The 15,319-nt window shown below is 41.2% G+C and overlaps 2 protein-coding genes and 1 long non-coding RNA gene across 9 annotated transcripts in view; 1 reads left to right on the top strand and 2 right to left on the bottom strand.

Moving 5' to 3' along the window:
- znf384a (zinc finger protein 384 a) overlaps positions 1 to 7,223 on the bottom strand; it is a 13,124-nt gene extending 5,901 nt beyond the window's left edge. For 2 of the 7 annotated variants that reach the window (XM_032536307.1, XM_032536312.1), the window contains exons 1-7: positions 5,812 to 7,017; positions 4,970 to 5,037; positions 3,711 to 4,023; positions 2,537 to 2,659; positions 1,292 to 1,446; positions 1,089 to 1,165; positions 8 to 232 (exon numbers count right to left, since the gene is read on the bottom strand). In XM_032536307.1, coding sequence (XP_032392198.1) covers positions 8 to 232; positions 1,089 to 1,165; positions 1,292 to 1,446; positions 2,537 to 2,659; positions 3,711 to 4,023; positions 4,970 to 5,037; positions 5,812 to 5,929 — 1,079 coding nt within the window. In that variant the 5' untranslated portion in view covers positions 5,930 to 7,017. Of the gene's footprint in view, positions 1 to 7; positions 233 to 1,088; positions 1,166 to 1,291; positions 1,447 to 2,536; positions 2,660 to 3,710; positions 4,024 to 4,969; positions 5,038 to 5,811; positions 7,023 to 7,057 lie in introns of those variants that run through there. The other 5 variants (XM_032536308.1, XM_032536310.1, XM_032536309.1 and 2 more) reach the window with 5 other exon arrangements.
- The window catches only part of LOC116702170 (uncharacterized), a 20,272-nt gene that overhangs the window by 3,145 nt on the left and 1,808 nt on the right, over positions 1 to 15,319 (top strand). Inside the window, exon 2 of the long non-coding RNA XR_004335090.1 lies at positions 4,006 to 4,012. This is a non-coding gene — a long non-coding RNA (uncharacterized LOC116702170). The remainder of the gene's footprint in view (positions 1 to 4,005; positions 4,013 to 15,319) is intronic.
- Positions 8,450 to 15,319, bottom strand: part of flot1a (flotillin 1a) — a 10,354-nt gene continuing 3,484 nt past the window's right edge. Inside the window, exons 7-13 of the mRNA XM_032536315.1 lie at positions 14,575 to 14,670; positions 14,193 to 14,345; positions 13,892 to 14,073; positions 12,940 to 12,985; positions 12,585 to 12,722; positions 11,725 to 11,889; positions 8,450 to 11,224 (exon numbers count right to left, since the gene is read on the bottom strand). Coding sequence (XP_032392206.1) covers positions 11,204 to 11,224; positions 11,725 to 11,889; positions 12,585 to 12,722; positions 12,940 to 12,985; positions 13,892 to 14,073; positions 14,193 to 14,345; positions 14,575 to 14,670 — 801 coding nt within the window. The 3' untranslated portion in view covers positions 8,450 to 11,203. The remainder of the gene's footprint in view (positions 11,225 to 11,724; positions 11,890 to 12,584; positions 12,723 to 12,939; positions 12,986 to 13,891; positions 14,074 to 14,192; positions 14,346 to 14,574; positions 14,671 to 15,319) is intronic.

Here is a 15,319-nt window from a genome sequence, read left to right as displayed (position 1 = left end):
CCAGTACCGTGTGTGCTGCTGTAGGTGACTGAGCTGCCTGAATGTTTTCTGGCAGTAGGTGCAGGTGTAGGGCTTTGCCCCGCTGTGAATGCGGATGTGCTGGGCCAGGTAGCTGGAGTTGGCAAATGACTTGGAGCAGTGGGGGCACTTGTGGGGCTTGGCCTCTGTGTGGGACTTGGCGTGGATCTGCATGTCTGACTTGCTGAAGAACGTCACTGCACACATCCGACACCTTGGCAAGTGAGGAGTAAGAGAAAGAAGAGAACCTTCATTTGGATTTAATGCAGGCTTATAGTACTTCTCAGCCTGGCACACTAGTGGGCTTGCTACCAGTTTCTCTTTAATGACCACTGACAAGCAAAGAAACCCCCCCTCCTACAACCGCGATGGCTGCAGCTGATTGGACAAACGCGTCATGTGGGGTTGGCGGCTTCCTGATTTCAAAACCGACCATAATTGCGGATCGTTCGGAATACAACAAGTAGAACTATTGAGAGGTTATTGGGCCCGCCCAGTTTAACTCTACATACTGTTGTGTTGATGTAGTTTATTGTCAAAACGATTTTTTCCGAGTCGACTATTAAACAAACAGCTCCACCAAAAACGTCACCACGGAGGGTCCGTACTAATTGGACAACGTTCAACTTATCAGTTCTGTCAGCTCATTATTGGGGGGTTTTGTTGTTTGGACAGACCTGCCCCCACTGCTAAAAGAAACCTTAAAAGGAAACAAAGCTATGCAGTAGATGAGTCTGTCTTATTTCAGATTGACAAAGGTCAGTTTAAAAGATTTCTGTCAGCTTTTTAGAAGCACAAAGCTGAGCCGGCCTCTTCTCATTAGCATAAAGTTGCCTGGATTTAACTTTATGCAAATGATGAGCCGGCGACTCAAAACCCAGCTTCTACAAAGTCCCCGCGACGTTACTAGAATGCATTGCACAGCTGCTCCCATAGAAATGAATGGGAAGCGTTGAAATGACGCTGACTATGACGTCATAGTCTGTTTTGGCGGACTAAATTTCTAAATGTTCAATAAAAATCTATGATGACCAAACAACTATGCTTTTCTCTGAATATGTTTCCACTACCTGTAGGATTTGGGTCCATCTTTGTTGGTATGCTCATCCTCATCATTTGACAGGTCATATGGGTCAGCAGTGTGGTGCTAACACAATAACAAAACAACATATTAGTTATGATTAAAGCGTTGAAATTACACTGGCTATGGAAATCCGTTGTGTAGCCAGCTAAAGACAAAAGACTATAAGCAAAGAATACATCAGACCCTCACCTGCCCCCCAGCAGCAAGGTGTGCCAGTATTAATGCATCACTTCCAGGAGGGAGGACCCCACCCACTCTGCCCAACATCTGTTTGCTCTTCCTGCCTCGCTTTGATGGAGTGGGCATGACAACTGCAGGAGGGATAGCAATGTCCTGCTTCTTGTCTGGAAACAAGAGATAAGTAAAGAGATAGGAAGGGAATAGAGGGGAGAGTTGTTGAGAGCCGTGTGAAGACAGCATCCATTCCATTGCAGGAAAAAATCGGTCCACACATCACAGACATGAGTTGTTATGCAGGGGGTGCTGCCTCTGTCAGGAGCAATCCACATCAAAGAGTATGGACATACACAAGTGTGTGCATGCTTGCAGTTTGTATGAATTGTATGAACACAGAAAAAGTCAGAAATAAATAAATGGTGGGTGGAAAACTAGAATTCAAATTAAATGAGATGTGCGTGTCTGTCCTTCCATTCATTTTGGTCTCAAAAAGGTGGAAATGTGCTGTGAATTCAAAATACTGAGGAAAAACAGGTTTTTATTACATCAAACTATAATAATTCTACCAATTCTTTTCTATAAGTTTGTGTAAAGTGATGTGCTTAGTCCCACCTGTTCCACTAGAGCGGCATGATGGCCAACGATGTGTACAGTGGGCAGTCTTTAGCTGGGATATTTACTGTGTGAATTGCGAAGCAAGGCATTGCTGAAAAAGCTAATATATTCCTCAAACAAAAAGGCGTGTCAAACATTATCTTTGACAATACTTATCCCATGTTACAAAATCCTGGTCCTCACCTACCAAGCCCTCCACCTTCTGGCACCGTCATACCTCACTGACCTCCTCTCTCACTACCGACCCTAAAGGTCCTCCCAGATCCCTCAGTCTCCTCTGCACCCTCAAGTCCAACCTCTGCAGTTTTGGGGACAAAGCCTCCAGGGCAGCTCCCAGGATCTGGAACTCCCTCCCCCTAGAGATCCGCACCTCTGAGTCCCTCAAGACCAATCTTTTCACCTCAGCCTATCTGTAGCACTACGCCCTCCTCCCTTTTCATCTGTGCCTGAATCTTGTTTTGTATTGTATTGTTCTGTTATGTTTTCTACCTGTCCTGTAAAGCGGCTTTGAGTCTGTGAAAAGCGCTATATAAATTCCATTTATTGTTGTTATTATCATTATTATGATGTTTTTAACTAACTGCTGTTTGACGTAGCACGTTGAAATGACTGTAGTGACGTTGAACTGGGCCTGTGTTTTACCTGTATGTGAGGGGTGCACTGCAGATACTATCATGGTGGTGGCAGTGGGGTGTCCAGCTACAAATGACTGCGTGGAGGCAGTGGGGACCAGTGTGCCTTGAGGGGTGGTGATCACTAACCCGGCTAAGAGGAAAAGAGAAACTGTGATCTGACTGCTGGTCAAAACAAACATTTTAGATTAGGAGACCATTCCTCATAAAAGCAGCTAGCAACAGGTGCACTGTCCAAATCACCTTCTTTACCAATATTTAAAGCCACATAAATACTTATACCTTATAGTTAGGTGTAAAGGTTGAAACCACAGCACTGACAGACTTGTCATGATGCTTAATTGTGAACAAATGATTCAAATAGATTATATATATTAATATTCGTTAACCACCTATACCTCAGACTGCCCTGAGATCCTGCTTAAACTGATATTAAATACGAAGAGATGTTTTATTAAGGCTCTGACACACCAACCCGATGGCAGAAAAGGCAGTCGAACTGATCACTCTCCCCAAAGTTGGTAAAAAAAGTGCCTCGGAACACACCGAAGCAATGCCGACTTGAGCATACATTCAAAATACATCTCCATAAGAGCAGGTATCTGTATTGTCGCCCAAAAAATAAAAAACGGCAGCTGATTAGATGAACGAGTCAAGTGGGTCTGGTTCCTCCCCGACCATAATAGCGGCTCGTTCGGAATACGATCTCGTATTGTATGAAAATAATTCACCGAAACATGTTTTGGAAAACATTTTAAGCAAAAAATAGGCCATGGGGTTGCTGAATTTGTCTTCATTTCAGATCGACAAAGGTCAGTTTTTCAGATTTTGAGAGGCATTTCTCACGCTCATCATTTCCGGTAATTGGTCATTGAGTCCGACTGTCCACTGGCCGATTCAACACGTCAAACTGGCTCAAATGAAGGCACAGAACACACCAAACAGACCTGAGTCACCAGACTGTCCGACGGCCGATAATCGGGTTGGTGTGTCAGCGGCTTAAATAGAAGGAAACCTGTCTAGATCAAGATCTGTAGCAACTGCAGTTCAATGTTTATGGTGTTACTCCTGACTCACATGCACCCATCTTATAGTGGTTCTGACAAATATGATATGATGATACAGATATGTAAAATGGAATGGGGGACGCCATGATTAGGAAGGAAAAAAGGCAGCCTACTCACCTGCAGTCATGATACCTGTCGAGGGAACAGGTACAACGGTGATGTTCTGGGTCGTGTGCGACTGGTGCAGGTGTCCCCCGAGCCCACTCATGCCGCCAGGCCCACCTAGTCCTGCTGTGCTCCCACCACCTTCCTGTTTGGGGACCAACCGCAACCCGGACCCTGCGTCCACTGAACCAGGGATGGCGAGCACAGCCGTGGGGTAGTGGGGGGAGGAGGTGGTAGACGCAGAGGAGTGAGAGTAAGAGGGCACATTGGTCTTCTCTGGACCCAGCTGCTCCTTTGCCTTGTTCAGGAACATGGTGTTCTCGATCTAGATAGGGATAAGTACAGGGGCGGGCGGGTGGTAAGAGGAATGAAAGGAGGAAGGGTGAAGTAATAAAGAGAAAAAGAGTGCGAGATGGGTGGGGGTAAAACATTGGGAGATGTAGGATAAGAGGAAGGTTGAGATTAACGGGGAAGGAGGCCATGAGATATGACAAAGACAAGTGAGGTGTAAAGAAAGAAAAAAAATAAATGAAAAGAAGAAGTGGTATGACAGTAAACAAGATGAGCCGTGTGTATGAAGTTGGTAGGCAAGGCAGATTGGAAGAAGATGAAAAGGAAGAGAAGGGAAATAAGAGGAGGAAAGAGAATAAAGAGGAAAGGATGGTAAGGTAGGTAGATACAAGGGTGTTAGGTGGAGAACAGGAATTGAGGATGGGTTAGGTTTACATAAGGAAAAATAAAACAGGAGCAGATGGAGGTGATGTAGGCAGCAAGGAAGATGGGTGAGGCAATAAAGGTAACGCAAAACATGTGTGACAAAGAAAGTAAGGAGAGAAAGGGGACGAAGACAAAGCATGGGGATAACGGGGGAAGACATTAGAAAAAGAAGATGAAGTTATGAGAAGGAAATGGGAGAGAAGAGAGAACGAAGGCAAAGTGAAATGCAAAAAGGAACCGAAAAAAAAAGGATCAAAGAGGGGATGAAGAGATGAGAGGGACAGGAGTGATCATATGATCAATTGAACCCTCCCCATGTCAAGAACTCATGTTCACATGACTTATGTGAGATTAAGCCAACTTCTCTGAGTAAGCGAGCATTGATCGGTTCTGTTATTACATGTTCAGGGTCAAACGATTGTCTGGTGTTATGTAATGTTTGAATTATTTCCATAAACAGTCAATATGAAAATCGCTCCTGGGTATCTTTTGACTGCACATACCACTACACCATGTGTATTTCAAGACAATTCCAACAATAAGGTTGCCTCTACCTGTCCTTGTACAGTGGGGACGGGAGACCAAAAGTATGATGAGTTGAAATGGGAATCGTCCATTATTTCTGTAATTAAAAAGCAACACACTTAGAAAACACCTGTCCTCCTCCTCTTCCTCCTTCTTATTATGCTTTTATTTTTATTTCTTTTTAACTTTCATGTAACACGAGACCATGCGTGGTTGCATTTCAATCATCTTAGATTGTTTCCTCCCATGATCCTCTCCTCTGTTTGCTGAGACACTGAGCAGGTTTCAGGCTCAGTGTTGACTGCGAGCCCCGTATCAGCCACTTTGCTAGGCAGGCAACCATTGCTTTAAGGGATTCCAGTCCAGAAGTTAAAGATGGCTGGCACAAAAATGACTTGTTTGAAGGGTAATGCTTTTAGGTTTATGCTGTTAGGTTGTTATTTTTAAAATCATTTGACCAGATTTACAGAGAAGAGGATGTGAAAGGAATCAGGCAAAGATGTCCAATCCCGGGGGGGAATGAATATTTAAAGAAAAAACAGGAGGATAGAAGAGACAAGAGTGGAGAAATGATGATAATCTGTCTTTGAAGCTTTTGATAATGTTTCGTAACACAGCCCATGCACTTCCTCACGAGTCTCCTACACAGTTTGCATTGCGATGAACAAATTACACAATCTTTGAGTGGTTACTTTATCAGTGTTGAGTCTGGTTTTGGAGTGCAATCCAATTTGGTGTCAAAATGTTGTAACTATTGATCGCCTGGACAATTAACACAGAGGCATGTCCTTCCAAAGTAGATGCTAGTACAGTAGGTGTTGAAAATATTTTTTTCTGAGAATGCATATGGTTTGTTGAAGACAACACTCACTGTTTAAAAGACTACTGTTTATCTTTTCATTATCAAACCTCTGATCTTCTGTTTCCCGATCATCTCCCACTGACACATAGGCAACATGTTTTCTGTAGCACAAAGAAGGAAGTTTCATAGTTTCATTGTTCTATTTTGGCATGCATTTGCAGTTTATTTCCACATACTTTGCTACGGTTACAGACCAATCGTGAAATACGTTTTGAGGTTTGGTTTTCTGTATGCATGTGAAGATTGTGAATGCCATGCACAGCCACATTGCTCACATACAAAGAAAGGCAAGCATGGTATTGTTAGTAATGCTGAACTGATATTTAATATTACTAATAACTTAAATTATTCAGGGAAGTATATGCCCATGAAAACTTAACTTCAACGTAACAACATAATACACTTATATAATAACGTTAATCTCTGAAACAAATGAGGAAACGATACATCTCATGCAAAACATTCAGTGCATAACTCAAGGCATGTTTAACGTTGTTTTCGTGAGCCTCCTCTCCCCCTCCACTACCTACAAACACGTGACTGGGCAAGCTTCTATGGCACATTAATTGAATTTTCCACAGGCTGCCGCTATCTGACAATGTAGAGCCATTGTTAGTGTAATACAAAGTCAATGTGTTAGTGCTCTGAGAGCCATGTTTGACGAAGGACACTAGCTGGCTCCAAAACTGGAGTACTGCTAGCTGCGGGCTGTGATAGAGTAATTCCTGTTAAAAACGAATTTGTCATAAACCGTTTAAAACAGGAAGCCCCTCGCAAAGCAGTCAGCATAGAGGTGTCACTCTGCACCTAACCAGCTGTCAAGAGCTTAATGAGACATCTGGGTTGTAAACAAACATGGCTAGCGGTAGCTGGTTAACGCAACAAGACTGGGGGAGCTAGCTAACGTGCCTCCATTAATTTTCTCCTTTTGTTCGCTGGCTTGCTATAGATGCGAGGAGGCCTGTATAGTGATGTGCTTAACTAGCTTGTCGCTAAGTAAATACAAACAGCCTCGCTGCCTACGCCTCCATTCCTCACTCCCTGCTCATCTCGCTGAGAGAAAATAAAAAAAGAGAAAAAAAAAAAGTCTCGAACAAAAAAAAAAACGAAGACAGAAAAAAAAAGCGTCGACGCCGCCGCCACTGTAGGAGACGCAGCTTCATGCAGACTTCCGGCGGTTGGGACGACGGCGCTCTCAGACAGACTGAACAAAACAGTTCATTAACAACGGAATAATAACTCCTGTGTTAATTACCGGTGAAATCGATTCCCGGTCAACCCCCCCGGAGCCTCCTCGGGTCGGGACAGTTGGGAAACTTTGTCAAAATCCTCCCCTCAAACCCCTCAGATGTGCCTTTTTTTTCTTCGTTTTTTTTTCCTTTTTTTCCCCCTCCAGCGCTCCTCAGCAGAGTCAAGTCAGTCGGAGGAAAACAGTTGCGTTTCCGGTCACATCTTTAAAAAATAAGAGCCACATTGATAACTTCCATTGGTTTACAGTAAAAAAACGTAGCTTACCAATGTTGAATTCTAAAATGTAATCACGACACAAGTGGATATTGTAATAAAATACAATAATTCTCAGTTATCTTTAACCTAAGAACATTTATGGAAATAATACTGTAGATTGACTATCTACTTGTCAGCAGGTGCTGCTCTCCATTTGTAGTGAAGGCTGTTGCTCAATAATGTGTTTTGAATTTTGTTCTAAACACAGAGATGCCTGTATTTTTCAGGGGGTTTATGTCGTAATTTTGAAGACAAAATTCTCCTACTTCCTGCGTTAGTTCCGCTATCTCTCGCTAACTTGACACAGCTTCCCACCACAGACCGTACAGTGGTTTCCGGTGTGTCAATGACCCCCGTCTGCAATGTGTGGTAGGCTCAGCATTAAAATGATCAATTAATATGAAAATGTTGGTCTTGGAATGGACGCCATATGGCTATATAATTCAGCATATGCAGTTCTCAAATTCATTTATAGAGCCACCATTTAACAATTCCCCTTTGCTGCAGTGTTCTTGCATCCTTATAGCCTGCATAGTATGCCTATTATTTACCATTTGCATTAAGCTTATGTCCACATCAGTTGATGTAGAGTTTATGCCACAAATGACCCACTTTTGTATTAGGAAGGACTAGCATTAGGGTGAGGACAAGGGCTGTGTTAACATGGTTACTAGTTTGAATTCCTAGAACAAAAATACATAAATTGAGATTCAACAACAGGAATAACTGTGCCAGCACGTTTGGGCAAGGCACTGTGTTCCTGTAGAGCTGCCCAGTGCAAACAGTAGAAAACTGCAGCTCCCAGGGAGGTGCAAGTGTGAACTAGACACCTAAAATCAACATTCAGTGACAGATCAATGAAAGGAAAAACTTAAAAATGTGTAGCAAAAAAAAGTTTATTATCCTGATACAATTCAACACAAAGTGTTCATTGACGAAAATAAATAAAAAACTGGAACAAATAAGCTTAACCCAAGCACAAATCAAAAGGTATAAACAGAAGTACATGAGTTTAACAGGAATACATAGAGACTATTAAGTAACACGTAGTTAAATATAGGATAAGATTGTTCTGTTTTTAGACATTGTAAAGGACATACATGATTTCCCTTTTTGCAATTTAATGATGTTTTAATTTGTAGAGCTTTGTAGAATAACAATTTCCAGAAAAAAAAAATCAGAACCTGAAGTTCACAGACAGTAATTAAAAAGCAACAAAGTGCCATTATCCTTGGCCGAACTTTACTACTGAGTTGCAATAAAACAGAAAACTCTGTAACGGATAATAGCGTAAATACATTTATAGTGAAACACTGCTGTTAGTAAAAGTTAGTTGTTAATGGTGACCTGTGAAGCTAACAGTGCTACACTGATACTGCATTAAATATCAAATATATACTGTATAAATACATCTATATCCACATGTAGTGTCACTTCAGAGTATGATTCCACTTAAAACACAGAATTTCAGAGATCACAACAAAGATCACATTTCCTTTTCTAAAGCTGATGAAAAAATCTCCTACTTTGGTAATCCCACAGTAGAGTACAGCGTCCTGACTTAAAACATATGCAAGAATAAATTAGAGCGAAAGTGTGACTAACAGGCATGGATATGCATGCAAAATAACCTTCAAATAAATGAAATATACCTTCAGAAAAATCCTATTGATCCTATTGATCTATTTCAATCCATGTGATTTGGCTGTGCAGTAATCAGCAGGGCAGACGGCTGACGGACAAACAGTGAGGTGTTAAAATAAAAAGGACTATTATGGTTACATTTAGTGCCATACATCATACAGCTCAGTCAAACCAAATCAGACATGCAATTCATTTTCAAAATCTAAAGAAAAGCAAATGCGTTGTCCATCGTGTGATTCCTAAAAGTTTAAATTCTTTTTGATGTCTTGCTGATACAAAAACACGTTTTTCCCCAGAGCTTATGATGGAGGACGACAGTGTAATAGGGTTACGATGTAAGGCAAGTTGCAACACTTCAGAGCTAGCTCGTAAACCCTCGCTAGCGTATCATAGACAGATGCATCGACTCTAAGATGATAAATTACAAATATACTGAGAGATTTTAACTTCCTTACAATGGATTGTTTGATATTAACTTTGTATCATAAAGTAATACGTTAACACAAAGACACAGCACACAATACAGTAAGATTGACTAGAGAAGAAATGATCTGACCACCAAATATGAATACATCCTTTTCCCTGAAGTACAAGCTGGCATCATCTGACAATCAGTAATCTAAGTGACTCTTTAGCATCTCATGCACATCTCTTCACATTTGAAAAACAACAATAATGATACATAGTTCAGCATTTCAACAGTTATCTCACAGTTAGACTGTGGTATTCCCATTGCTACCATAATAAAGCTATATTTGCACCATATTTACCTTTAGTTCTACAAGCTACATCTTTATTAGAGCTGCTACATAACTTGCTATAACAACATAAATGGTGCCACTTTACTTACTGTATACATTTAGTACAGTGTTTGCATTACTGGGCTACAGGGTGGAAAAGTCCAGAAGACCAGGTTCAAGCTCCTGTTTTGGCTTAGATCTTTTTTTTTTGTTTAAGTGTCCTTGGGAAACGTCCTTGGGAGAGGGGCTTTACCTATGATGTTATTAAAGCATTAGATTATGAAAAAAAAACTGCTTTTGATTCACTGTAAATTTCTATTTTGCCTGGTCGTAAACTTTCATCATAAATAACAAAATTTATATCATCGTGATTTATAAATGAAGAGCTTTAAAGGTTAACAGTAAATTGAGCTGGATTTCCTGCATCCAGTAGAAAGTGACAATTGCAGTGCTCTGATGACAGATATAAAAATAGCAATTAGATAAATATGTTTGACACGGAAGTGCTTAGTATTGAACCTGAAGTCAGGGTAGATGGAACTAAAGGTGGGTTTGAGTGAGTCAACACGCACAACATTTAATATTTTTGCATGAAATCACAGAGAAAAGTGTGGGGCTGCTGCACAGGGTTTTAATGTTTGTCTATATTATACTGGTATGCCTTATGCAAAGGGTCCTATAATAATCTATCTATATATAGTATTAACACTTATCCAGCAGGAAAAGACTAGAAGAAGTTATTGTGGATGGAGAACCCACAGATATGAAATAGAAAACAATGACAGATGTAAAAAAAAAAATACTATAAATATACAGTTCTAATACCTAGAACAGCAAACCGATATACAGATGGCATCACAATTTTGATTATCTGAATTTCCAACCATCCATGACAACTTTAAAACGATTAAAAGGTCAAAATGATTACCCTAATCTCCCTTGATAAATTAAATATGAATTCCATCAGAATCCCATGATGAGAGATGAGTGATGGCTAAAACCAAAGTCAGTGGTTTAGGTCGAGACTATGCAATATTAGTGCATTAGTAAATCAAGGTTTTGAATGTGTGTTGGTGTTAAACATTCACGTTAAGATGCACTTACGGTTTGGCAGCGAGGCAGTGGACAGGCCGTTATGGAGGTAAAAGTAAACAGACAGCGGGGAGAGACTGAGACAAAAGGAGACGAATAAAGACGTTCTCATTAACGTGCCGTGCAGAGAGAAGAAAGTGAAAATGTAAAAAGTACTGCATGCACAGCCTGCAGTTACTTGTTGCCTGTTTTGATGCATTTAAATATCGGGTCAAACCAATGTAAATTAAGTCGCAGGCCTGAATTTTTAAAGAGAAAATATGTGGAAAGTATTAGGGGGTGGGGGGGAGGGGAGGTGATGGGAGTACAGGAGAGAGGCTGTTAGGTGTTAAGCAGACTCATGCAAAGAGTCCAGACAGGTAATAAGGCTAGGGCAGGGGGGGGGGTATCTGTCTGGTCATCCGACTGGTTGATTCCCATCAGCCTGTACGAGAGGTCACCTGCAGAATGGAGACAAGAGGGAAAGAGAGGGACGTCTTTTCTTAAAGTTCAGTTCTTCATTTATTATATGAATAAATGGTGACAACGCTCAGAGCATTGTAGCTTATCTTAACATCTTACAGCTTTTAAGCCAACGTGGTCTGATTCGGGCTCCCTGCTCTCATCAACGCCGTTTCCCACTCTGATAAAAACCACGGTGTGCTACCTGGCCAACACCGGGCCAAAATGTCGGAGTTGGCAACTAGCTGGCAGAAAATGTCTTAGATGTTAAATCTATGAAACTGTTAATGCTGACACATTTTCCATATGAATTTACTAAGATAAAATGCCAGGATGCTTTGGTGTTCTTCTGCCTTCAATTGGCAAAAAAATAATCAATCAATGCAGCTGTGATATTCATTCTTCATGCGTCGTCCATGATGCATTTGACATGACATGTATCAGCAGACCAGCGTCAGCAAGTCCAGTGAAGTCCAGGATTATATAGTGTTTGTGCTACCTGGGAGATGTTGACTCCAGTCAGCTTCTCCACAGCCTCGGGGAGGCGGACCATGATGTCCAGCACCTCTCCTGACAGCTTGGCTGCGCCCACCTCCCCGCCTCCACTGGATACCATGGTAACCTTGTTGGCTGCACACAGAGGCCGGCTAATCTCTTCTGCCATCTGGTGAAAGACAGATATTGCCAAATGTTAAAACCTTTACAAACTTCAATCTAATTTCATGATATATATATATATTTTTTTTTATATTGACAATTTCTTCTTAAATTCTAAAATCTGAAATTAAAAAGGCAGTACTTGAATTTCTCAAGTTTCTAAAAAAACATTGTGCTGTTACGCCAAAGAAATCAAATTAACAATGCTACTTTTCTTTTTGTTTTCTGATTCTTCGTGGCTCCGAGAAAGGTGCAGTAAATAGAGTAAATTATTAGCTGTAAATAGGACAGTACCTGGAACCCAGGGATGGATTTGTAACCAAATCAAACAAATGTTAAAACATTTACAAACTTAAATATAATTGTGTGATATTTTCTCTGACACTTTCTTATTCAAATTCTAAAATGTGAAATGAAAATAGCAGTGCTTGACTTTCCCAAGTTTCAAAAAAACAAATAGACAATGATACTTTTTTTTTACTTTACTGATGCAATTTATGTCCTTAATATGTCTTTGTTCATGTCTTTGAAAAAGAAATAGATAAATAGAGTGAATTATTATGAAGCTGTAATCAGGACAGTAAGTGGAACCCAGGGATGGCTTTGTAACCAAACCAAATCAAACAACCCACGTACAATAACAGTCGGCTGTATGTAAGGTATAATCGGCTGTTAAAGAAGGAGCACTGTGTTGTCTCTCACCAGAGGTAGCTGCTGCAGCAGCATGTCCACCATGGCGCCGTCCTTGTACTGCTGGAAGGCCTCTGCCTTCTTCGCCATCTGCTCTGCCTCGGCGCGACCCTTGGCCTCCACTGCAAACGCCTCGGCCTCACCTTTCATCTGAAGGAGACAGGAGGACGGTCGGGGGACTTTCTTTCCAGAAAACACTAAGGAGAAACTACGCCCAACTGAGATACTCTGTGACTCGTGCACACAACAAGAACGTTTGTGGGCATAAGAGCGGCATTTCAAAAAATTCCTAACTTTTATTTTTAAACTGTTTTGAAAAACTAAACACAGCTGAGTTTGGAATCAGCTGTGATGATCTGCGACTTACCCTGATGGACTCGGCTTCGGCCTCCGCCTCCATGATCAACTTTAGACTGGACGGCGAGAGAGAGAAAGGAAAGCGGACTCAGACAGAAAACCACAGAATGCTACTACTACATCACGATCAATACTACAACAGGAGGCAGGGTTGAGTCTGATCTCTATTTTCACTTAATCGTCAAAAGAAGTACAGTATTATGTTCATTGGATTTCACACTCTGTCACTACAATACGTTGAGATTGTTTTTAAAGTAAACGATTTGTCTGTGGCTATGAAAAGTTGCCTACAGTTCCACCTGTCTTGTTTCAATCATTGTTAAATAACCAAGTACATTTACTCAAGTAAATCAAGTAATCTACTCGATTCAGTACAAGTATTGTTTTACATTAATTTGAACTTTCTTTCCTTTCATTCATTAAAGTGATGCGGAACATTTATACATCAATAATTATATTACAATCATAAACGGTAATATACTGTATATTATTCTGACATGAGCCACTCTGCATCATGAGTACTTTAACATTTGGTAATTTAGATATAATTTGATGCTAATACTTTTGTACTTTTACTCAAGTAAGATTTTGAATGCAGGACTTTTACTTTACTGTAAAATAGTATGTCTTTTACTTAAGTAAAATACTAAGGTCAAGTACTTCTTCCACTACTCTTTTTAATTTACCTAACCATGCCATAAAACACCTTATCTATCTGTGTGAGTGACTTAGACAAAAAAGGAGGGTAAGCAGCTGACAGATTAAATCTTCATACAAAATAAAAGTTTCTGCAATCCTCCAACAACCAAAAATTCTGCATCTTTCCTTGGGACACTTCAACAAGAGCAAAGGTACTGCAGACACGGGGGCCTTAAACTTCGGTACTAAAAACTGAAAGACCACCTGCCTTCTCACAACAGGACCCTGTTGTTCTGGGAGCGCAGCGAGCCGTGGCAACTCACCGTTGGGCCTCGGCCAGTTTCTCCAGGCGGTACCTCTCCGCCTCCGCAGGTTTCTTCACCTTGGCCTCCAGCTCCTTCTCCCTACGGCTGATCTCCTGCTCCTGCAGCATGATCTGCTGCGTCCGCTCGACCACCTGCACCTGCATCTTCTCCTCCTCGATAAGCTGCTTCGTCTTCGCTACCTGGAAGATTATAGTACGTGCATATTATATTTTGTCGGTCAATATTATGAAATATTAGAGCCAGGTCAGTAAATGTGTTACTGATTGCAGTCACGCAGTTCTTTTTCACCCGTGTGTACCTGCAGCTGGTAGGCCATCTCTGACTCAGCCTTCTTTGTGTTGACCTCAATGTCGTAGGCAGCCTTCTTCAGCTCATAGTCCCTCTGGGCCTTCGCCATGTCGATCTCATTCTTGTACTGAGCCGAGACTTTCTCCTGCATCGCATGAGCCTCCTGCAGAAACAAGAGGGAGAAAATAGAATATTGAATAAACAGAATGAAGATGCTTAATATACAAGCAATCATGATGAGCAGAACAAACTATGTGACTGACTGCTCAAGTTGACAAGTTGATTGTCAATTCCCATACATCCTGTTGCTGCCCGATGGTTGTGTTGAAATGAGACACCTTCATAGGAATAACAACATCCTGGGAGGAGGGAGACAACGTGATACATCTCACCCTGATCACAGCATCTCTCTTGTTCTTGGCCTCTCCAATGCGGGCGTCTTTCTGGACCTGGGCAGTTCGAGCCTTCCCCAGTGAATGTAGATAATCCTGAGTAGCAGAAAGAGATGTTGAAGTTAGATGTGCATTCTTCATTCAAAACTGAATGAATCAAAGATACAGAAATATCCTTTTATTTTTGAGCTAACGTGATGTAGCTATGGCAGCTTTTTCTAAAGTCAACAGAGTATAAAAAAACAGAAGTGAGAAAGGTGCACCCCAATGGCATGGTTCGTTCTTTGTGTACAATTTCAAAAAAAAATTATCTCTTGAATTAGATGGTCATCAATTTGCAAAAAGAATTTAGAGACCCAAGCAAACTCACTAAAAACACGTCAAATTATAAATGATAAAGTTTTGTTCAGTTTTTAATAGTCTCACATTGGCTAGTCCACACAGCATTGTGGGATGGAAAAAGAACGTGCTGTGGTTTGTCACAATCTAAATCGTGTTGGGCTGTGCTAAGCACTGGACGAAGCCACGGTGCCGCTGCAAAATAGTCTCGGGAAGGAACTAGTTTTGGTGGACGATGTGTACGTTCAAAAGTTGTTTTAGTTTTGGATAGATAGTCTAGCTAGCTGTCTGGATTACGCTGCAGAGATCTGAGGAGCAGTTAACCTGGGCGGCTCTGGCTGCGTGTTGGAGCGGTTGCCTGCCAATTGGAAGATTGGCGGTTCAATCCCTGGCCCTGCAGTCCCAT

The sequence above is a fragment of the Etheostoma spectabile genome, chromosome 14 (genome assembly GCF_008692095.1).
Source record: "Etheostoma spectabile isolate EspeVRDwgs_2016 chromosome 14, UIUC_Espe_1.0, whole genome shotgun sequence".
In the NCBI taxonomy this organism is placed as follows: Eukaryota; Metazoa; Chordata; class Actinopteri; order Perciformes; family Percidae; genus Etheostoma; species Etheostoma spectabile.
Note: the sequence above shows the minus strand (reverse complement) of the source record. Positions and strands in the feature narration are given on the sequence as shown.